Raw genomic sequence first — 24,856 nt, forward strand, 5'->3', positions numbered from 1 at the left:
GCCTAAAACAAAAAACAGAGCAAAGAAAAAGGGTTGTACAATTATAGCAAAGTGTAAGTAAGCAGTTACAACAGCAGAGTTTGCAGAAAACTACTGTTCCTATTCCCAGCACCCTGTCTGGCCTCATCTCCACCCTGAGCAAAAGCCAGGAGCTCTGCAGTGGCCACAGGGCACAATAAGGCGTGGCTCCCTGTCACCTCTCTGAGCTCATGCACTACCCTCTCCTCTCTCCACCCCACAGCCACGGTTCACCCACCCACCTCCAGGCCTCTGCACCTGCTGTTCCCAGAGCCCGGGGTGCCCATGCGAGATATGCTGTGCTGTGCCACCTCATCTCCTTCAAGTCTCTGTTCAAATGTCACCTTCACACCGAGTCCTTTCAGACCATTCTGTTTAAAAACACAGTCCACATGCCCCTTTACTGATTCATTTTTAGCATTTCTCAGCTTCTATTTTCATATTGAAATGGAATCCTTTCATATTCATGTTTTTTTAATCTCTCAGTTTTCTTAATATTTTAGATGTCTTCAATATTTCCATTGTAATATATCACATACTTCATTGATTTATAGCACTGATTATCCATCTAACTCACTAGAATTTTCGCCTCAGGACAGCAGAGGCCTTGGGTTTGGGCTTTGGTGGTAATCACCGAAGCAGTGCACTGATTTACCTTTGGTTGGTCCGTCTGGCACCCTTGCAGGTTGTGGGTACTCTGAGACAGTACTGTGCAGTTTTCATGCCACGTCTTCAGTGCTTGGAGGTGAGAGCATGCTGGAGGTAAAGCTAGCAGCTAATTTATAGGAGCACCCCATTCTGAAGTCTGTTTAGCCACCCTTTCTCCCCTCCCCATAATCAACATGGACACACAGGGTATCACAAGCACCAGTGATATGTGGTCCTACCCACCATCTCCCCACTCAAAGTCACCGGAGATTGGACCACGGTGGACAAGAGACCCTAGCTGAGCCAGGAATCTAAACTGTCCAGATACAAAGCTTGCAACTCAGGAGTGGAAGGGAGTTGTCTTTTCACTCTGTAGGTGAACGAAAGTCAACAAGCCAATCTGCAGGCCATGAGAGGAGAGCACTGCAAAGAGAGACAGGAATAGGACATCAGAATGAAGTAAGGAAGCAGAGAGGGGCAAAAGTGGAAGACAAAGACAGTCGCCTGGCTGGCCATGTCCATTCACTCAGTGGGCACTCACAGAGGGACCACTGGGTGCCAGGACCACGTCTGAGCCCAGGAGATAAGAGAGGACAAGACAGCAGAGTCCAGCAAATAGTCCCACAAACAATTACCAATTGCAACAGCCCAAAGGCAAAGGCAAGGAGCCACGGTGGAGCATGAGGGAGTGTAGAAAGGGTGCGGCCATGTGGCCAGGCGGTCAGGGAAGGCCTCTGTGAGGAAGTGAGGTTACGCTAAGGCAGAAAAATGAAGACCAGGCATATAAGGAACAGGTGAACACAGCACTGGGAAGAAGGAACTCAAACACAGAGACCCTGAGTCTCTGTAAGATCCCAGGTAACTTTACCATAAATGCCCCTTGTTAACTTCTGTGACCTCAAATGAGTTTCTGTCAACTGCAACCAGGAGTCCAAGAAGCACAGCTGTTGAATGAACCAGTGACCGTTTGACTATAAAACACCAAGACTCTGGAAAGCAGACAAAAATAGGGCATGACCAGACAATGTTCTCTAGAGAGAACAGAATCAGATTTACTGAACGGAAAAAAAGTCCAGTGACAGCATACTCTTATATACAGCACTATGAACCAATGCTACAAATGTTCTATGAGCATTAACTGTCACAATACCTGTTTGATTTTATGAGCTATCACACAAATAAAAATTACAACATGGTAAGATTTGATACCCATTAAACTAAGAAACTAGACATTTTTAATAACGAAATGTTAAAAATGAAAGAGTTAAGCTGGGATACTTTCTTATTTCTGATACAATTTTTTGAAAAGTAAGTTGGCAGCACAATGCACGATTAGAACCACCAAAACAAAATAGCCATCCTGGTCCTGGAAACGTGTCCTAAGGAGTTAATTTAAAATGAGAAAAAGTTTATATGCAAGAAAGAATCTCCTGCCACATAAGTTATAACAATGGGAGGAAAAACAAAAATAACACATTGTCCAGAAATAAGGGAATGGTTCTGCAACTCATGGATCACCTTACTGTAAAATGCAACTCTTAAACTCTGTATTAGTGAACTGTACAGCAACAAAGAATTACTATAATGTTAATTTCAAGGTCGTAAGAACTGTAAGAATGATACACTTTCATTACAACTATATAACCACTCCATATGAGCATGAATAAAGATTTTTAAAGAATCCTTTATTTGTTAGGTGATAGAATCGTGGGCGCACTTGTAGGAAGTGGTTGGATTTTTATGAACATTGCTTTGGTGTTGTCTGTGCTCTAACAGAAAAGCTTTTCAGATAATTAGCCTCCATCTCTGAAAGGCTGAGATGTTTCATCTGCTACTGCATACAGACTACAACCAAAAGATGGTTCTTTCAATGCAGAGACATAAAATGATACCAATGGCTTCTGAACTTGAAAGTTCACCATCTTTTAAAAAACAGCACCCCAGCCTTGGCTGGCTGTGCACTGATTTATGGGTGTTCTTTCTGACAAAGCATCTTTCTACCTCTTCTTCACAAAAAACAGCAAGTGGCCTAATTTTGTGAAAGTCTCAGGAGTAGTCACTTCTTGTCCTCTGGGGCAGGATTTAATTTCTGTCAACAGTCAAATGTCATTTTGGGTCATGTCTTGTAAATAAAGACAAAGCAAAGCTGAGTCATACTACTTGTTGGAGAAACACTCTTGCAGAACACACACTCCAAGATTACTGCAAAAATACTGTCACAGTGGGGGGTGGGAGGGAAGCTGACTGGGAACAAAGACTCCTTGGTCAGAAACTCCAGAATTTAGAATCTCATTTCCTTATGAAATTCTTTATTTGACCCACAGGCCCAGGTGGTAAAAGTCAAAATCATAACAACCTAGATGAATCTCACAAGCATAATGTGAAAAGGAAGAAGACAGACATAAAAGAACACATATTGTATGAATCAACTCTATGAAGTTCAAAGACAGGAAAAAGGAAGTTACGGTGCTAGAAGTCAGAGGAATGAGTAGTTACCTCTGGGGAAGAGAGACGGGTGATCATGCTGCAGGGAGGAAGAAATTTCCAAGAGGCTGGCAATGTGCTGTTTCTTCTTCTAGGCTGTAGCTACACAGGTGTGCCTCCTTTGTAACAATCCCTTGAGGTGCGCACTTCTGAACTGTGTGTGTTTGTGTGTGTGTGTGTGTGTGTGTGTGTGTGACACTTTAATTTTAAAAACATAAAAAGAAAACTAAGACAACAACAAAATAGGCCACCTTCCTTAGAAGGTTCTTGAGAACTGGCAACAAATTCATTTAAGAAAGGAAAGATATGTTGTGCAGTTCAAAGATAAACTTTGAGAACTGTCTGTAGATTATGCAGGCTGATGTTAGCAGTGGAAGGAAAAAGGACTCCATCAGTGTTACCGGCCCTGTGGATTTCAGTTAGATATCTTTCTGAGTGCCAGGCTTGCTGGAGGTTTCCACTGCAGACACTGCAGCTCTTTCTAGAAACACAGTATTTCACCAGGAGCTCCATTTCCCAAAAAAATGTGTGATCTGGTTGAACTCTCCTTCAAAGATGGGGATGCAGGCAGCAAAAATGTCATTTCCACTATTTCTATTCATCTCTCCAAAGGTGAGGTACATCTTTGCAAAATCTTCCTCCACTTTCAAGTGTGCTTTTGGAAGGAGCCTCTTTCTTTGCCTAACCTTGAGTGCTGGGCTGCATGTCCATGGTTGATGGAGCAAAGCTGACCTCTGTCCTTTTGAGCACTGCCTGGGCCTGGCAACCGGATGCTGGCTGAATTCAAGGATCACCAGACAATGAAAGCTAGCACAGGGTCTGGAGTCAGAGAATCCTAAGCTCTGCTCTTTACACCAGCCTTATCCAGGTACAAAGTTACCCAGGCTATCCTGTTAGAAAGGTAGGAGGGGACTTGAAAACAGGAAAGGGAAAGAAGAAACAGAATACTTGTTATCCTGCCTCAGGCTAGATAAAGAGACAGGACCAAACCTAAGGGAGGTGGGACTTCACTTCCTGTGGACTAGCCACATGGAAGGAAAGGGGGATATCAGTGTAGTATGTGAAGAAGCCAGCAGGGCACCTGCCTTGCTGAAGGGCTCAAGCAGGAAGTTATTCCCAGCCAGACACAGAAGCACAAAGGCACCATGTTGCCCTAGACCTCTGAAGCTCAACTGCAAAGCATCGTCACTCTGAGCTCCCATTCTCTGCTCCTAAAAAGAAAGGCAATCACTCCTGCCTCCCGGCAGCTGTGGACAGGCCACCGTGGGACCTGCAAAGCCTCAGCCAGGTGACTTGGCACTCACAGTATGTGTGGCACCTGTTGTTCCCTTAGTTTCTTACTACAACCTCGTCCCCTTGCTGAGTTTCCCTGAGGATGATTCCAGCTGTCTTACTTTAGAGTTCTATATAAAACTAAGATGGAAGAGAATGGTAGAAAAAAAATCTTAAAAAGTCACCTTCAGCTTTTGACATTTGGATTCCATCAGAACACAGAGAGAGACAGCAATGAAAAATTCCTTGGGATTTAAGGCAACTTGTTTGAAGTACCTGCTAAATTAAATTATCCCTGCCAAATCACATTTTATGTGTACCACAAACCTGAAGGAACTCTAACGTACTTAGGGGAAAGAATTTCCATAAATCTCAACTGTTATTAGTAATAATATTCTAGTGGCATAAAAGGAAAAATGCCTCCTTATGCTGTTTATCCAGTCTTACTGAGAAAGGTGGTATTTTACATAAGTAAATTTTCAAGAGTTTTTAGAAAATTGACTTTATCTTTTTTTCAGAAGACTGACTTTTACCCTTTCAACAGTGATACTCTTTAAATATTAACTATTACACTGTGCCTTCCTAATAAGAGAGTATTTGAAAAAAAAAGTGATTTAATATTTCCTAGATGACATAAATTAATTGATACAAATATCCATTCTTATACTGTGTCATTAAGAGCACTGGTTCATGCACTAGAGGAATGGGTACATGAGCTGGGTACATGAGTTCATCCATAGTATGAACCCAATTAATCTTCCCACAACCCCAAGCTGTAGGTTTATAATGGCTGTCCCACAGACATCCAGGTTCTAATCTTCAGAACCTATACATGCTACTATATATGAAAAATAAATAAATAAATAAAGGAGTTTGCAGATGTGATAAAGCTAAAGATCTTGACTTGGGGACTAGCCTGGGCTATCCAGGTAGTCATAGTGAAATCACAAGGATCCTTACAAAAGGGAGGCAGGAAGCTTGAAGTCAGAGAAGGAGCATGGTGATGAAAGACAGAACAGAAGAGATTAGAAGATGCTGGACTGCTGGCTTTGAATATGAAGGAAGGGGTCCATAAGCCACAGGATGCAGAGACACCTTCCCCTCCAGAGTTCCTAGAAGGAATGCACCCTGGCTGACACCTTGATTTTAGATCACTGACCTCTAGAGCTGCAACATAATACATCTGTGTTGATCTAGGTCACTAACTTTGTGGTAATTTGTTATAGGGTCACAGGAAACATGTAACATCCATGTTACAAATGGGAACCAGTGTTCAAGACTATTCAGGCGAGAAGTGGTTCCAGCCTGGGCCTGCCTCTGGAGCCCATGATTTTCCCCCCTCTGCCTCCTTTCTTCTCCATGTAGCTCAGCACACAGAGGTTTGCTGCTTCATGTAAGAAAAACATCCTGCATAATAGGTATTTTGCAGCAAGTGTTTTGCAAAGCACATATCTTCACAGTTCTAGCGTCTGTGGTGATTTATGCAGTGGCACATCAGAACAGAAATAGCTACAGCAATAAAAATACAGTTAAAGAAGTCTTTGTACTTTAAAGGCGGAACTTCAAGCAACTGCAGACTTAGAGCCTGATGATTCTCTGTAATTAGTACATCAGTTTTGATACACTGATGTATCAAAAGGAGGGATGGGTCAGCATGAGACAAAGGTGGAAAGAAACCTAAGGCAACAGAAAGCCACACAGAGGACGGAGCACAGCAGCAGAGCTAGATGAAAGTTACAGACACAGTGCCAGACGTTTGCAGCTGAGACCCCTCTACCCGGTGAGGTTTTAGGTAATCAAGCCTCATTAAAAAGTTAAATCTGTATATCAGCCTAAGCTAATTTTTCAGTATGCAGCGTAGTTCATTTCATAGCATGGGCTCACTTATTCCCAGCGGATCTTGTGGTTTATAAAAACCTGAGAAAAAGAGCTACATATAAACACAAACAGGGTGAACCTATTAAATGGTATTCGTGGGCCCTGAAATTAGCTCTACCTTCTCCCACCCATCACCCAGACTCCAGCCCAGGGAGAAACAACAGAGATCTACCAGGTTCATCCAGCAGCCACACGTCCACACTCGCCCCTCAACCTCTTCTCCAGGGGCAAGCAGGAGGAAGGACAAGAGGGACAAGGATGCAGTACGGAGACCAGTGTCACTGAAGCCTTGCAGGATAACCTTGTAAGATCAACCCAGTGAGGGGTTCAGGGACCATTTTCTATTAACTTCCTGGTTCTTTTTTTAGAAGCAAAAGGCCATGGGGCTACTTTATCTCAGAGTGGCTTGGCTTTTTAGAGGACAGAGGAGGAAAACAAAACAAAACTCCACACTTAGATCTCCGAGAATATTTTAATCTGCAGCCATGGGATATCTTATCATAAACTGAAGAAGCGATAGGAAAAAGGGGTTCTTACTACACTCAAGCCTAATTTCCATACTCAGCTCTCCACTTGTCTACTATAAGAGTGCTTGAAGCCTGGATAATTCTTTTTACATTTTACCCAAAAACTTCTTAACTAAAATAAAATATAAAGGGGCAGTTTGGATCAGGGGAAGGGGAGAGACCCAAAAGAACTAGTAATAAACTTCAAAGAGCTTTTTATTTCATAATTTAAGAATTTCTGTTTGATTACATAGCAGAAAGGCACTGTACGGTTTAACCTTTCCCATCTGCTATCTGCTATGGGTGGGCAGAATCATGTATAAACCTCCAACAGCACATCATGTCTAGGCCCTCTTCAAAGTCGGAAAGGGAAAGCTATATTACAGCATGATCTTTGCATTCAATTCTTGCATCCTGTTGGCCTTCACACAAAGGGTTTCATCAGGCCCTTTATAGATCAATTTCTCTCTTTGCACATATTGACTGGCAAAGCTTTCTAACTGAAACCTTTACCCAGAATGAGCTATCTTTTCTAAAGGATAGTAATGAGCTCCTTTGGGAAACAGGAATGCCACAGATAGGGATATATCACGGTAAGTAAGCCAGCAAATGGGAGCAACTGGATTCACAAGTAGTTAGAAGAAAGAGTAATTACTCAATTTCTTTTTACTTCATTAAAGAATGCCCAAGAAGATTCATTTAACAGTGAGTTACTTGGCCATATTTTAAAATACCTAATTCACAAGCATTTGATTTCACAGAATTCTGTGAGACGAAATGGAGAGAATAAGTGGCACTTTTTGAGCACTACTATATCCCAACCACTCCACGCAAGGCACTTTCCATTTTCAACTCATTAAATGAACACACATTTATTGAGTGCCTATGATAAGCCAAGCCCTGTTCTTGGTGCTGAGGATACAAAATAAATGTAGTAAATCGAAAATCCCTGCTCGTGAAGCTTACAGTCTAGTGGAAGACACTGAAACATCATAAATAAGGAAGTTATATAGTACACTGGAGAAGGGTTGGTTTAAAGAGAAACAGTAAAAAACATGAGAGTGTGAAGTAATTAGTGGGACAGTTCCAGTAATAGAGACCAAAAAAAAAGTGGTAAATAAGGAAACTATATAATATACTAGAGAAAGATAAGCCAAGGAGAGCAGCAGAGGAAGCCATGGGAGTCTGGATATCCTGGTGGGGGTGTGGAAACTTTACATACGTGAACACGTAAGGGAAGACTGATTCACAGTGACTCTTCAATAAAGACCTCCAGGACATGAAGGAGGTCTCCATTCAGACAGGGGGAAAGAACACATCAGGTGGAGGAAGGACCAAAGCGAAACCCTTGAGATGAGCACATACATGGCAGGTGTGAGGAACAAGGATGAAGACAGTATGTCCAGAGAGATGCCAGTCACGGGAGAGCAGAAGAAAAGAGGTCAGAAGAATGGGGGGATCAAATAGGTCATGGTGAGGAACTGGGCTTCCACTCGGCATGGCAGCAGATAGACAGGAGGGTTCTGAGCAGAGAAGGGGCACGGCCTGGCCTTTGTTTCCGCAGGATCACTGATTGTTTTGTTGATAATAGACTTGTGTGGATCAGGACAGGTTCTAGGGAAGGTGGTTAGGAGGCTCCTGCAAGAATGGAGGTAGGAGATGACAAGGGTCTGCACAAAAAGGACGGCATGAGGGGGCTGAGAAGGGGGAGAACTCCAGATCATGTTAAAAGAGAGAACACACAGGATTTGCTAATGGGTCATGTGTGGGGTATGAATGACAGTCAAGGCTGACCCAATGCTTTTTTGATCTGAGCAAAGGAAAAGGAGCAGCCATTTCCCAAGATGAGGTACAGCAGGGGTTGGCAACCTATGCCTGAGCACCAAATTCAGCCTGCTTCCTGCTTTTGCACAGCTGCGAGTTAAGCATGGCTTTTACATTTTGCAAAGTTCATAAACATAAAAACAACAAAAAAGAGAAAACTGGTTGTGGCACTCAAAACCCCAAAATACTCATAATCTTTTTACAAACTTTGGCAACCCCTAGGCCATAGGAGACAGGGTCTAGGGAGGAAGACTGAAAGCTTAGTGTTGAACATGCTAAGCTCAGGGGGCCATGTGGACATCCAAGTGCAGAGGCTTAGTGGGCAGTTACAGACAGGGCAGTGCCAAGGCTGGGGGAACAAGAGGGCTGAAAATACAAATTTAGAAGTCTTCTGTATTAGTCCATTTTCACTGCTAATAAAGACATACCCAAGTTCGGGTAATTTATAAAGAAAAATAAGTTTAATGGATTCATAGTTCCACATGGTTAGGAGGCCTCACAATCATGCCACCTTATATGGTGACAGACAAGAGAAAATGAGAGCCAAGTGAAAGGGGAAACCCCTTATAAAACCATCAGAACTCATGAGACTTATTCACTATCATAAGAACAATTCTGGGGAAACTGCCTCATTATTCAATTATCTCCCATAGGGTCCCTCCCACAACACGTGGGAATTATGGGAGCTGCAATACAAAATGAGACTTGGGTGGAGACACAGTCAAACCATATCACCTTCCATCTAAATGGTGTTTAAAGCCGTAAGACTGGAGGGTTTACCTAAGGTATAAGGAAAAAAACAACATGCAGTGGCTCACGCTTGTAACCCCAGCACTTTGGGAGGCCAAGGCAGACAGATCACTTGAGGTCAAGAGTTTGAGACCAGCCTGGCCAACACTGGCCAACATAGCGAAACCCCATCTCTACTAAAAAATGTAAAAATTAGCAGGGTGTGGTGGCACATGCCTGTAATCCCAGCTATGGCAGGAGGCTGAGGCACAAGAATCACTTGAACCCAGGAGGCAGAGGCTGCAGTGAGCTGAGACTGCACCACTGCACTCAAGCCTAGCTGACAAAGTAAGACTCTGTTTCAGGAAAAAAAATAATAAAAGAAAAACAGTGCTCATAGACTGGGCCCCCGTGGCCTCCAAGAGGTAGCGATCAGAAAGCTAAGACAGAACCGACAGGATGCCGAGGAAGAACAGTCAAGAGAGCAGGAGGCAGCCAGCCAGCATGGGGTACACTTCCCCTCTTTCGATCCTCAAACCCACTCAGCAAGAGGGTATACCTATCCCAGTTTACTGATAAGGAAAGTCACCCTACTAGGAAGAGGCAAACAGACCCACACCCAGGCCTCTCTAGCTCTACCTACTCCACATGGCTTTTCTACAGAGCAACCTATTGAGTTATTACTGATGCCACAAATACAATTAAAACCAAATAATTCCAGGCAGCCTGTAAGACAATCTTTCCTTCTAAGTAAAAAGCTGATTCTATGATTAAAGGCTGAGAGTCTCATCAAGACAACCAAGCACTGTATAGATTCAAAGCATGTTACAGACATCGTCAAACAGCTCACAAGGTCATCCCCAGGGACAGAGAGAAAGCTATTTTTCCTAACTTGATGAACAATTCTCAAGTTTATCCAAAGGAATAATAACTAAATGAGATAAACTAAGTAAGTTTCATAGAAAATAAAGTTTATTGGGTAACAGTAAAGTTAGTTACTAGAATAGCTTGAAAAATAAGGTACTAGCACAGACCAAAATCTCAGAATTAAACCCAATATCCTGGGAAATTCTGGCACTGCAAAATCAAATTGAAAGGATAGATTTCTCTATAAATACGAGTCAATGATAACCGTTTGGAAACAAAGCTTCTTACCACATAGCATATGACAAAATAAATTTCAAGAAGATTAAATTTCATGTTATGTAATCATAAAATAAAACTCAAAGAAAAAGCAAAAGAATTTTGCCCCAAACTGAGGATGACTTCTTTTAACAGAGAGAATCATGGAGGGTGAAAACATAAAGGAAAATACTAATAACTTTAAATGAACAAAGTTATTTAACTTTGTATATAAAAAGATACCATAAACAAAACATAAAGGCAAATGATGACAAGGTATTAAGATACAAAGAGCTCTAAGACGTCATCAAGGTAAAATATGAGCATTACAGAAATGAGCAAGAGATGTAAATAAATTTTTTCAAAGTTTCTATAATAAACATGTTATGGGGGAAGATTAAAAAGGAAAATAATTACCTATAGCTTAATTAAAGCTACATCCTGGATCAGCAATGGAGCTAGAACAAGGGGTCTGTGGTTCAGCACTCAATTTACCAAGCCAGCCCCAGGTAAAACATGAGATGCTGGTGTCAAAAGAGAAACACAAATAATGAAATACAGCTGCCCTGTGGGAAAGCAATCATCTCGGATTTAGAAATAAAGCTGTACTGACACCTCCTATTTCCATCCCTTTAGCCCTACTTTACCCGTTTCTTCCTAGAATCAGAGGATTGAGGCTGAAAGAAATCCAAGAAACTTTAAGGTCTCATTTCCTTATTTCGCAGTGTGACAAAACTGAGACCCAAGTAGTGGAAGAAGTTGGCACTGAGGCCGGATACCTGTTCCAGGGGTCCTCTCAATTGCACCTGATGACTCATGCCCTTCTTTTTTGGCGGGGAAGGGGTGGAGAATGAGGTCTCGCTCTGTAACCCAGGCTGGAGTACAGTGGTGCGATCTTGGCTCACTGCAACTTCTGCCTCCAGTCTCAAGCAACCCTCCCACCTCGGCCTCCCAGGTAACTGGGACTACAGGTATGTGCCACCACGCCCTGTTAATTTTTTTGTATTTTTGGTAGAGGCAGGATTTCACCATGTTTCCCAGGCTGGTCTCCAACTCCTTCGATCACGTAATATACCCGCCTCCCTTGGCGTCCCAAAATGCTGGGATTATAGGCGTAAGCCACTGCGCCGGGGCTTGATGCCCTTCTTCCCAGACAGCAGTGTCGAAAAAATAAGACGTGACTTTACAAATAACTCATCTTTCCACAAATGTCAGCAAAAAAATAAATAAAGAGAAACCATACAAATTTCCAATGTTTTGTTAGAAAGTACTTCATAATGTTTGAATACTATTCCATATTAGGAGTCGCATTACTGCTTTAACGAGACATCTTTGTCCATCTGAATTCCCTTTCCTGCTGAAGAACTCAGAGAGCCATGACAGGGAAGATAGACAGGCTGAACATGCCACTGTGGACCTGTGATAGCACTCCTCACACCGACCCCATCCCTCTGGATCAGTTGGTCCAGGGTCTGCCATACTAGACGGCTTCTATCTGCTCAAAGCCTTTTTAGCACAGAGCCCAGACTGCAGAGCCAGGCAGGAGACTGCAGCACCCTGTTCAGTGCCTGTGAATGCGTTCTTGACCTGCCACCACGGCCCACTGGATACTCCACACTTCCCTGCCGCTGGGGACAGCTGCTCTTCATGACTAAGGGACTGCAGTAGTTATGTGCCACCATGTTAAGAAACGGAGTTCCTGCCTAAATGTTCAGGCAGCTGAGAAGTCAGTAAGATTTATTGTTTGTGGAGGTGTAGACTCATTAAAAACTACATGACTTTAATGCTTTCATTATTCAAGTATGACTGCCTTACTGTCATTGTATTTTTAATTTTGATTATGGATTTTTTTTTTTTTAAGAGAATACTGCTTAAGTTTTAATAGCTATGGTTCTGGCTCTTTTTCAGCTTTACGCAGGCCCTTGGTCCTTAATTCTGATGAGTCCCAGCAAGGCAATCGCCCTTTGCACTGAGAACCTCGCATTCACCTGCATTCTTGCTGAGGACCTAACCAACACACACACACACCAGGACTGATTTTCAGAACAATCTTAAAATAAAGGTGGAACTTAAGAGCTATATCATCCACTAAATTCTGAAACTAAAAATGACTGCTGAAAAACTGATTTTTTTTTAGTAAACTCCAATTTTCATACATAATTGTGGTATGAAAAGTTTATTTATAAATAAACTTTAATAATCTTGTCACATACAGTATTTACAAGTCCCTCACACAACTAGTCTTCCTGAGTAAAATCAAGTTTCTTATGGTTTAGATGCCTGTCTTCCTAGGACAAATCTTCTTTCCCTCTATCCAGCCTATACCAGGGAGACTGTACCCACCACCCACCGAGCTCCCCATCCGCCTCGACCCATGCCCTGCTCCCGGGGCTCCTGAGCTCCCCTCCATCATGGGCACTTACCCTGACAATGACCTGCCTTCTCCTCTGTCCTGACTTCTAGATTATGAACTCCTTGAATGCAGGAACTGGTCTCTACTTGACCTGGTATCCCTAGAACCTACCCCCATGGCTAGCACATACAAGAACTCAATCAATGGTCTTAATGAATGAGAAATCCACTTAAGTAAACTTTATCTAGATCAACCTGCCCAAATATTGGTTTTATTTTAGACTTAGTTCCACCGCTGAGGTAGCTTGGATGATAAGAGCCTCCCTTGACACATCAGGCCAGGTATGATCAAGGTTGTCCCTCAGGATCCTGGAGCTCCAGGTGGGGATGGAGGGCTGAAGAGGATGGAAACTTCAGAACCACAGATGGAGGCTTCCTGAAGATGCCTCCTTCCCCCGCACCGCATACCCCCACCACCGGTACACACACACCCAGCAGGTGTTTATCCTGCACCAAAGTGAGGCACTGAGCACAGGGCCGGGAGGAAGCCAGGCCAGATCTTCACTACTCTTTCAGAAGCCCTTTCTAATGGGCATGTGCTCTTTCCTGCCTCTGGTACAGCAAGTTTCTGACAAACTGGAACATCAGCTGCAAACCACATATTTAGAGGAGAAAGTTCACCTTGGGGTCACTGACTCACCATCTGCAGTGTGAAGGAGCTTGTGACTTTTCAGTGTTCCTTTTGATTTGAATTTCTTGCCACACATGTCACATAGGTGGGTTTTCTCAGTGCTGTGACGATTCATATGAGCCTTGAGGTTACTCTTGCTTCGAGTTGCATACTCACACAAAGAACACTTGAAGGGCTTCACACCTGCCAAGGGGAAAATGTAGATATCTATCTATATATATGTACATATGTATATGCATATGTGTGTGTGAATCTGAAGGAATGCATATATCCCTATCTAAATATACTTATAGATATGTATACATAAAACATCCGTTTTGAACACAGCAATGTACTTGCTTGGTCCTAAAGCACCACACACTTCCCACGCCAGGCCCCTCCCCAGGCTGTGCCTTCCCCCTGGGATGCCCTTGCCTCCTGGGATGCCCCCACCCTGCAGCTTTCTCTGACCTTCCCTGGTAGATTTCTCTACCTCCCTTATCAAGGTTCCTAACTCCTGTAACTCTCTACCAGCTGGAATGTTCACTGCACATTACAATGAGTCCTTCATCTCGGCCCTTTCCCTACAGTCTGGGAACTCCTTGAGGACAGAGATCCTGAGCAACCCATAGACAAGATAGTCACTAAATTCAACTGATCTGAGTTAAACTGAACACCATGAAAGTTGCCATTGTCCTTTGCAAACATCAGTGGGATCAGGCACCAGGACCCGATGGGAAGCACATTTATTTCATAAAACAAATCGAGCTTTACCACACTGGTGGTTGATGGGCTGATGACTCTGACTGTAGGGGCATCTGGGCATCACCACTCCTTCATTCACCAAGGGTCTACTGAGGACCTATTTTTATACTAAGCACTGAGGATTAATGTGGAAACTGAGAAGAGTGAATCCCAACCTTCACTGTCGGGTGGGAGACGCAGACAGGCAAACAGGCCATTACAACATGGTGTGATATGCTATGGGGACAGGGGCTGGAGCTGGGGGGAAAGAGGAGGAGGGCAGAGAACAAACCTGAACACAGTAACGAAGCAGACAATTTTTAGTAGGCCGAACGTTTTCACCCATTATCTACACTACCTATGACTTTGCAGTTGAGGAAAGCAACACTTTAAAGAGGCTGAGGGCAATGCCCAGGGGCGCAGAGCTGAGATGCACTCAGAGGTGTGATGTGCCTTAGGACCCATGCAAGCCCAGCTCTGGCCTGGGTTTCTAGAGATAAAGTAATACTCTAACCATAAGCGCCAACAGGCTGTGTGCCCTTGAACTTATGTTTGAATCACAGTTCTCATCTCTGTAAATGACAGGACCAGGAGTCACTTCCCAAAGAGCCTTCAGGGCACCAGATCCCCTGTTTTGGGTTCATCATTTACAACATGCTCTCCCAAGAGCAGGGCCACAGCCTTGGTGGTAGCCTGGGTCAAGCAGCATCTTTCTGTATCTCACACTACCCTCAGAGGCATTTCAACCCTGAGTCAAAGCTACAGACGGCTCACGACTACCACCACCGCAGAGGAGAAGCCCACACAAACCATACGAAAAGGAAACACAGTGCCTTCCTGCTGTCTTTAGATACTTTATAAATGTGTGAACACTTGAGTACATTCAGGTACAATCTGACTTGGTGTTTTTCTAAAAGAACTCAAGAATGAAGACATGCACTGTTTCCCAGTCCTGGAGAAGCCAAATTCATGATTTATGTTCTTCATTATGTCTGGAAGGAGAAGAACCAAGTAAAGCAACACAGAGATTGAAGTATACATATTTCCATTAACATCTTTGCCCACCCACTGGCCGGCCGTGCAACCCTGCAGAGTCACCTCAACATCTCTGCACCTCCATGAGCTCTGTGACGTATGATTATGGAAAATGAGATGGTGCACATAAACCAGCTGTGGATCTCCAGACCATCCACACTATGGCATTCACCCCAAGATGACATACTAAGACACTGTCTACTCTAAGTTGTCCCCAAAGGGCCAGTGTTTAGAACTGCTGCCTGGATGGGTCCCAGGTATGTTGCTTGACTACTAAGAAACCTCGAACACAGTTGCGGGTCCTCTAAGCAACAAATGTCACAGGTGTGCACAAAGTCCTACATGGTTAATTTCTGTGACTACAGTCAATACAGTGTTTTCTTATTTTCTTTCTTTTTAATTTGAGTTTTTTAATTTGTTTTTCTTGTCCTATGTTTTGAGAGTAAACAGAGACAAGAGGTATTTTATGGTGCAGAGATCAATTCCAAATAACTGAAATGCGGTCTGTGTACTGATATCCTTTTTCCTTTGTGATCCATCATTATACAGAAAGTCACAGATTAGGGAAAAAAAAAAAAAAAAAAGGATGCCAGGATACAGCAGCCTTTGGCTTTCTGAATTTTTATCAAGTCTGAAGTCACTTAAAATACTAGATTACTTTCAAATGGCAAATATGCAACCTTACTGCAACATCACAAATGTTTACTTAATACAATATAGCATCAGCCATGTATTAAGTACTTGATATGTGCTAACCCTTCTACTGAGGGTTTTAAATAAATTGTCTCATTGATCCTTGCAACATATCCCAAAGTAGATCATATTATAGATAAACAGAGGTTCAGAGAGATGGAATTATTTGTCCATCATACATGCTGAGGGTGAGATTTGAACCCAGCTCTCGCACTTCCTCTCACATGAGTACAATTACAGTTTGATGCCTTTATAAGCCCCTGGTCTCCAGCCTCTGCTGGGCCCTCTGTAATTCCATCAGGGTCAACTCCCTGCTGATTCCCATGAACGCCATTCCAAGCATGTCTTCTCAGCATTCTTTGCTGAGCAAACTAGACATTGGTTATGAATGCCTTCAACTTCATAACAAAGAAACCACACGTGTCTAAACATGCACCTGCTACACCTTCACGCCCGTCACTCCTGTCTCAGTGTAGGAGGTGTCTCCTCCTCCTGAAATGAGTCAGTGCAGAAGAGAAGAGAAAGAGTCTTGGAATTAGATGGCATTGGTCCAAATCCCAGTTCCACCACGTGTTAGCTGTGTGACCCTGGGCAAATTACTTTACTTGTCTAAGCCTCATTTTCCTCATTGGTAAAATGTGAATGGTAATAGCACCCACCTCTAAGGCTGTTGAGAATACTGACTCCAATAACATGAGAAAACACTGAGCACTGGCATCTAGTAGGTGCTCATTATATGCTGGTAAACAAAAAGTAGCTGCCAACCTTGGAATTTATCTCAATTCCTTCTGCCTTCTCCAGGTTCGTAATCTATCAGTTACTATTCTCATTAATGAACCAATCATCTCTCTCCCCAATAGTTACTTCCCTGGGATCTAGAAACAGGTCATTTTTATCCCATGTTGTAGAAAGTACTTCACCCTTCATCCCCCTCTAGTCTTGTTTTCCTATCTGCAGCATTCCAGGTTCCTAATTAACAGGCAGGGACCTGATGCAGGTGTCTGGAAGGGCTTTCCCCAGCCCCTTGGCTCCTACCCTAATCCCCAGCAGGGCCATGCCATTATCCAGGGGGAGAAAACAAAGTTGATGGCCTGTTGTGCTAGCAGAATCTTTACTTCCAACTTCTCAGAGCCCTGAGTGTGGCCACCCAACACTTTCCTTTATAGGCAAGCAACCCAAAAGCACAACCTACCTTCTTCTCTCCATTCCCTCATCTCCATTCAGCCCTTCCACCTTCTGAATTCCTTCTCCATAGCCTGAATAACAGTCCACACTGCTAGAATGGGAGAACTCCTTGCTGCCTTCCTTCCTTCATTCATAATACCAACAGTTCTAGAAAACCTGCTATGTACCGGGCACCAGGGAGGGCACTGGAGGTCCTGCCATGAATAAGACTTGTGTTCCTGTTCTGAAGGTACCTACTTTCCAGCAGGGAGTCATGGTGACTTATTTCACTATAATTGCAATGAGACCTGTGAAGAAATGCACACCTCTATTTGTTGCAATTGCAACTGATTAATGATTTAAATTACTGTTTGTAGCTGGTTGATGGACGCAACTCTCAGTGTGCTAAGGAAATTCTAACAGCAGGAATATGAAGATATGGCTTCCTCCTAATGCACTCCCAAAATGAAGGATGGAAGCACAAAGTTAAAAGGGTGCCCAACTTGGAAAGAAAAATACTCACCTTCATGAGCCCAAATATGACGCTGAAGGTCTGAGCCATTCTTCATGAAATAAAAGTCACAATACGGGCACTTCATGGCTCTCTTTCCAATTAGCCCTTTCAGCTGAACCCTCCTCCCAAGAACCTCAGAAATCGTGCTCATGGAGATCTCTAGAAGGAAAGCAGGATGTCAAAAGGGTTCAGAGGACCTCGGGGAAAGTTAGACATAAATAAACCTTATTGCTAAGCAGCCCCAAAGTTGAAATCAAGGTGTGCCTCATGGTGTCCAGAGATAGGATTTTTCACCTAAAAAGTTAAACCAGAATTCAGTCGAGTCTCAGATCTCAGTATCTGTTCCACAACATGTATAAGGAATGGAAAAGCGACATCATAGGCAATAATCACACAAATGTAGAAAGTGAGACTGTCTACAGGAAATATGACTCAGTTTCCCCCACAAGTCAATGTCATGGAAAAAAGCACAAGGGAGGGGGGCACTAGAGAACACGAGAAACAGAAACATAGGGAACAAAACCACTAGATGCAAATGCTTAAATGCTGCTTCAAGCAAACCAACAGTTTAAAAAAAAATCTTGGGGAAAATTGGGGAAATTTTAAACAGGCTTATAATAGGTGCCAATAATGAATTACAGTTAATCCTGTTTGCTTTATTGGTGACAGAGTGGCTATGCTGAAAGCAATCCTTATTAGTTGAAGATGCATTTTAAAGGTTTTCATGGAGGAATTACATGCTGTCTAAAATATATTTTTAAATATCCTAGAAGAAAAAAAGTTTGCATGGTGGATACATGAAAAGAGTTTGGCAAAATCTGGATAACTGAGGAAGCTGAGTGATGAATACAAGAAGCTCCCAGCATTATTCTGTACGCTCTCGTGTGTTTGGGATTTTCTGAAAGAAAAAGTTTAAAATAATAACAAAATAATTTCTTACATCTGTTCATCAGGAAGGGCTGTTTTAATAACAACTCTGGCTCATACTGGATCCCATGTCACTTAGGACATGAGTTAACATGAGGAGGACAGAGCTGGGCCTTCAGAGAAGTACACAGCCCACACCCTTCCCACATACATGCAGGCCTCACAGCTCTGTCCACTCCCAGATGAAACATGAGTCTTAGTGTCCTTCTATTATTTCTTTATCTTCCTCCACTTAGAATCAGTGAGTGTGTTCCCTTATACGAAGAGCAGATACAAAATAATGAAGAACAGGAAAAAATAGACATGTATGAAGGGAGAGGTGCATTTAGAGGGAGTATTTGTTACTCCTTCATAAAACACACAATGCCCTCGTGTGCTTTCTCAGGGCCTGGCTAGAGAGTCACGGTGACTGGAGCATGGTGGTCAGTGCACTGTGTGTGAAGTTAGCAGGGGTTGGGGGCGGACCCTCGGCCAGACTGGAGGCTACAACTGCCTCCCCAAATTCAGGGCTATGAGGAAGAACATAAAGAATGAACAGAAATTGATCAGGCAGGACAGAAGGAAAAATGTTCCAGGTGGCACAAACAGAAAAGACAAGGCATGGACACCCAGGTAACTGGTGCCTCATGCACCTGACCAGTGTGGAAGATGAGAAGACCCGTGGTGATGGTCTCTCCAACTCTCAGATGCTCCTCAGCTTGGGCAGGAGCCAACACCCCTTACAAACCACCACTCTGAGTAACACAAGCTTATGACAAAGGCCAGGCAACAGGCGAGAATCTAAGTCAGACCTGCATTATATGGGTCCCATTCAAAGGCATGCAAATATCACTGAAACTGCAGGGGTGAGGGCAGATGCATCTCAAGACAAGATAAAAGAAGAAAAGGAAATAATTATCCCAGCTTTGAATAAAGATGATTGTTTCGCATGAATGCATATACAGCTTCATCCCTTTTTATGTCTATATAGTACAGTTGATATAAAACATTGTTTTAAATAAACATAAGCATTTTTAACATTAATCTTCCACTCTAAAATGTACAACCTTACCAGGATGGTTGGTCTTGATATGTGACTTTATCAATCGATCTTCTGAAAAAGACTTTTCACAAACAGGGCAAGAATAACTCCTTTTGTCCTAAATAGAAAGAGAACATAATCAATTGACTCTCTAATTTAAATCTGGGCTCTGTAAAAAATAACCACCACCATCACCATTATCACCACCACTACCACTCATGCTATCAACAGTCATCACCACCACCACCACCATTATCACCATCATCAATACCACCATCACTACCACTAGCACTATCAACAGTCATCACCACCACCACCATCATCACCATCATCAATACCACCATCACCACCACCAGCATTATCAACAGTCATCATCACCACCATTATCACCATCAATACCATCACCACCACCAGCATTATCAACAGTCACCACCACCATTATCATCATCATTAATACCCACCACCACCAGCACTATCAACAGTCATCACCACCACCACCATCACCATCACCACCACCAGCATTATCAACAGTCATCACCACCGCCACCATCATCACCACCACCAGCATTATTAATAGTCATCAATACCACCAATATCACCATCATCACCACCATTACCAGCACTATCAACAGTCATCGCCAGCACCACCACCACTATCATCACCATCACCACCACCACCACCACCATCACCATCATCAACACTAGCATTATCATCAGCACCATCATTATCATCAGCTTTATCAAAGCCAGACACAGAGCATCCTTCCAAGCATATACATACAGCCTCCACCTGGCCTTGCACAGCCTGGGGAGCTCAAAAGTAGGGGAATGGGGGAATGAAGGAATGGCATCAGCTCTATTTCAGAAGGAAGGGATGAGGTTTAGAGGGGAGAGTTCTGTGGAGGTGGGCAGTACTCAGCCTCAAGGCTGCAAGTCTACCACACAGACCATTGCTATTCTATAACTCAAGAGCATATTCCAACCGCCAGCACTCAACACAGGGATTACATGAGCAAATGATTTTATTGAGATTCACAACCACTCACAAAAGACAGGCACTGTCATGTACATGTTACAGATTAAGAAGACGAGGCCCAGGATATAAGCCCAAAGTCTGAGAGGAGGCGCCAGTGTTGGAAGCAGAGGGTCCAGATGCCCACCCAGGATGCCTCCTGCCACTCCAAGACCCGTGTCCCACTGAGGCTGCAGGAGGTTGTTCATCCTGGACTGCTATAGCTTCACAGCCATGGTCACCATCGTGTAACATTCTCAGTTAGGAAGAGGGTTTTGTGAATTACCAAGCTTCGGCTTTTGCTCACCACCCTTTTCTCTCAGCGCTCACTTGAGAGCAACTTCACATCACTCTTTTCCCCAAGCGTGGATGTCACTGGTTGAACTGTATTCCCCAAAAATCATATGTTGGAGTCCTAACCTCCAATACCTCAGAATGCAACCTTATTTGGAGACAGGGTCTTTACAGAGGTAATCCAGTTAAAATGAGGTCACTGGGGTGGGCCGTCATCCAATGTGACTGGTGTCCTTATAAAAAGGGGAAATTCGAACACAGAGCTACACGCAGGGAAAACGCCACGTGCAAATGAAGGCAGAGACCAGAGCAATGCATCTACCAGCCAAGGAATGACAAAGACGGACAGCAAATCACCTGAAGCTCAGAGAGAGGCACGGACCACATCCTCCCCAACAGCCTCAGGAGGAAGCGGCCGTGGCAACACCTTGACCTCTGCCCTCTGCTCTCCAGGACGGTGTGACAGTAAATACCTGCTGTTTATATCACCAGAGTGTGGCACTTTGACTGCCAAGCTTACCAAACCCACAGCTTACTAAGAGCCAAACCCTGGTAGGAAATGTCTGGTGGCTCATGCCTGTAATCCCAGCATTATGGGAGGCCGAGGTGAGCGGATCACCTGAGGTCAGGAGTTCAAAACCAGCTGACCAACATGGAGAAACCCCGTCTCTACTAAAAATACAAAACAATTTGCCGAGCATGGTGGTACATGCTTGTAATCCCAGCTACTCAGGAAGCTGAGATAGGAGAATTGCTTGAACCCAAGAGGCGGACGTTGTGGTGAGCCGAGATTGCACCACTGCACTCCAGCCTAGGCAACAGAGCAAGACTCCATCTCAAAAAAAAAAAAAAAAAAAAAAAGGTGAAAACAAAGGGACTACCACTGGAAGGAAAGGTTTGGGGCTGCGTTTCGGGGGAGGTTAATACACTCTATGCTCACTTGGGTTTACAGAAGGACTAAATCCCTCTATTTGTGGCACCTCTACTGTGAGCTCCATGAGGCACCAAGTGTGTTCCCTGCCTTGTGTGATGACTGCGCTCCTCACTGCGCTCCCGCCAGGCCATCTACTCCTACTCTAAACAATGAAAAGCACAAGAGCTCCACTTGTGAAGAAATCATTGGATGCAAAGTGCTTTACATACGTATCCCATGAGGCCTTTAGAAACTTGCCCAAGCTTCACACTACACTGAGAACACAGCTGGACTCCAGAGCTCTTGCTCCTTCGAAACCTTGACTAGCAGAATAGGTTCAGGGCTCAGAGCGCCTGGGTTCAAACCTTGGTTTTGCCACTTATCAGCTATGGAACTTTGAGCAACTGATTTAACTTCTCAGTGCCTCCGTTTGATCATCTGTAAAATGGCAATAAAAACAATGCCTCCTTCATAGGGTCTCAAGGAGGATAAAGTAGATGAAAAACACAGAGTGTTTAGAATGGAACCTGTCATAGACGGAGAGCTCAATAAATCTGAAAGACTTTGCTGCTGTGGTTCCTGTGTTGCTATCAGCAACTCAGCCTCAGACAGCAGCCCTTCTCATGGGCAAATACTCCCTGGAAACCTCTGAGAGAGGGATGTGAATGATCACCCTCTCCCTCCTTTGTGGACTGGTTATTGTTGCTGTGGCGCGTCTCCTGAGGCCGGTGTTCCCCAGAGTCTGATGTTCCCCAGCGTCTGGTGTTCCCCAGCATACACTTAGAAAAAGTGTACTTTACATTAAAAACCAAAAACAAAAGTCCCTCTGAACAACCAAATGGTTTGGGTGCATTTCCCACCAGACATCTAAATACCAGGCAATGCCAGCCAAGCACACATGTCCAAGGGGTCCAGGCACCTCTTAAGAAACTGTCCTGAATTTTCCGGGCCAGTCAATGCCACAGATCCCCATGCAGGCTACACCACAGGCTCAGGGCTCCTCAGAGCACTCCTGTCACTGCCCTCCTCTGCCCTTGGCCTCAGGCAAGATGCCCCAGGCCCGGCGGGCATCCTGGAGGAGACCTCCACCACCCTTGCTGCCTCTCAGTGCCCACATCATCAGAGTTGATGGAGGCATTCAGAAGGACTTTGAAGGAGTTTACATACAGTGATCTCCCCTGAGCCTCTGCTATTTGATTTTTTTTCTTTTAATCTCTGATAGTCAGAAAGCAATTTATCTCAGAGCTTATCAGGGCCCCTTACTTTTTGACGCCTTTGAAGACTGTCAGAAGGACACAGATGGTGGTAAAGGGTACTGGGCGGGGGTGTGTGGGGAACTCTTAGGAACTCATTTGCTTCTTTTTCAAAACATTAGTTGCACACCAGAGATGAAAACTCAGACTGACACAACAAACTTAAAAAGAGTGGTGGTTAAAAGAGCTCCGGGCAGAGACGGAGAGTGTGAGAGACCCATGCCTTAATGACGGTAGGAAAGCCCGGCTTTTGGAGTCTGTTTGCTCTGACGGAAATGGCCTTCAAAGCAATCGGGACCCTTTGAAATAAGGGAGACACTGCAAGAAGCCGCAGCATGGCCTGGGGTGCAGGGTCAGCCCCAAGCCTCAGGCTCAGAGCCCAGCTCTCTGCTCCAGGCAAAGCTCATTTGGTCTATGCCTTAGTGACAAGTGCTTTAAAAAAATAAAGGTGGGAGTTTCTACTCAACCATTTCTCAGGAATAAAGCCCACAGTTATGGCATGTGCTTTCCTCCATGGACTCATTCATTCCTCAACTGCTATAGGGCCCCTGGTATGTGCCAGGCACTGCACTGAGAAAGAGGTGTGAGACTCTCAGAGGCTCGAATGCTTATCAAGAAAGAGATGTGTCAACAAACTGAGCTCAACCATCAGTGAGGATGTCTGCAGAAAGTGCAGCAAAGCACAGGAAAAGTCATGTTGAAATTGCAACTCATTTGAACAAGTTAGAAGACAGCCAGAAATGTGCTCCATTTAGGATTTCAACTCAAGGATTTTCCTTTCCCCTGGAAATAGTTCTGTTTTGCCACGTGATGCCCTTTCAATTTAGAATCTCAGTTCTTACTAAAATGAAGCTATTCTATACACAACATAATCTGGTAGCCTGAGGTCTCCTGGACAGTGGATAAAACACCCAAATGGAGAAACACAGAAACAAATTTGTTCTATAATCAAATAAGAAAAGACCATTTTCTTACAGCTCTTGGAAATGGAAAACATTACATGCAATCACTTTAATTGAATAACATTTCCTCCACTTTAAAAGTATACATACTGGGCTGAGTGCAGTGGCTCAAGCCTATAATCCCAGCACTTTGGGAGGTTGAGTTGGACGGATCACAAGGTCAGGAGATCAAGACCATCCTTGCCAATATGGTGAAACTCCATCTCTACTGAAAATACAAAAATTAGCCCGGCGTGGTGGCATGCGCCTGTAGTCCCAGCTACCTCCAGAGGCTGAGGCAGAAGAATTGCTTGAACCCGGGAGGTGGAGGTTACAGTGAGCCAAGATCGTGCCACTGCACTTCAGCCTGAGCTGAAGTCAGAGACTGTCTCAAAAAAAAAAGTACACATACTGACTGGATGTACCCATTTCTAGAAAGAGATTGAAAGTAGCTTCCTCTACCTCTTCCTCTTCCTCTACTTCTTCCTTTTCCTCTACTTCTTCCTCAGTGCTTTGCTGGCAATATATTTTAGCTTATCTCCAGAAAGTAAGTGTAAGATTTCTTTTTAATATATGGACCTTTATAGCCAAAAAGAGACTATGCGCTTCTCGATGACAAAGATTAAGTATTCTAAACATTTGTTGAGAGACCATCAAACTCAACAGTACACCATCGCCAATCACTACTACTATTCCTCTTTCTCCTCCTCCTTCTCCTCCTCCTCCTACTAAAAAGGAGAATTAGAAGGACAAATTACTCTAGACAGGCCTCTCCCTATATATCTGGGACTATGCTGTGTCCTTACAAAATTTAGTGATCTCACTGAATTCCCATGGAGGTG

The 24,856-nt window shown here is 43.8% G+C and overlaps 1 protein-coding gene across 4 annotated transcripts in view; it reads right to left on the reverse strand.

The window, feature by feature from the left end:
* The window catches only part of ZFAT (zinc finger and AT-hook domain containing), a 225,937-nt gene that overhangs the window by 89,615 nt on the left and 111,466 nt on the right, over positions 1-24,856 (reverse strand). For all 4 annotated transcript variants that reach the window (XM_010344221.2, XM_003933686.4, XM_074387174.1 and 1 more), the window contains 3 exons: positions 19,632-19,719; positions 17,663-17,812; positions 13,534-13,707 (listed from right to left, as the gene is read on the reverse strand). In XM_010344221.2, coding sequence (XP_010342523.1) covers positions 13,534-13,707; positions 17,663-17,812; positions 19,632-19,719 — 412 coding nt within the window. The remainder of the gene's footprint in view (positions 1-13,533; positions 13,708-17,662; positions 17,813-19,631; positions 19,720-24,856) is intronic.

Source organism: Saimiri boliviensis, chromosome 15, assembly GCF_048565385.1.
Source record: "Saimiri boliviensis isolate mSaiBol1 chromosome 15, mSaiBol1.pri, whole genome shotgun sequence".
Classification (NCBI taxonomy): domain Eukaryota; kingdom Metazoa; phylum Chordata; class Mammalia; order Primates; family Cebidae; genus Saimiri; species Saimiri boliviensis.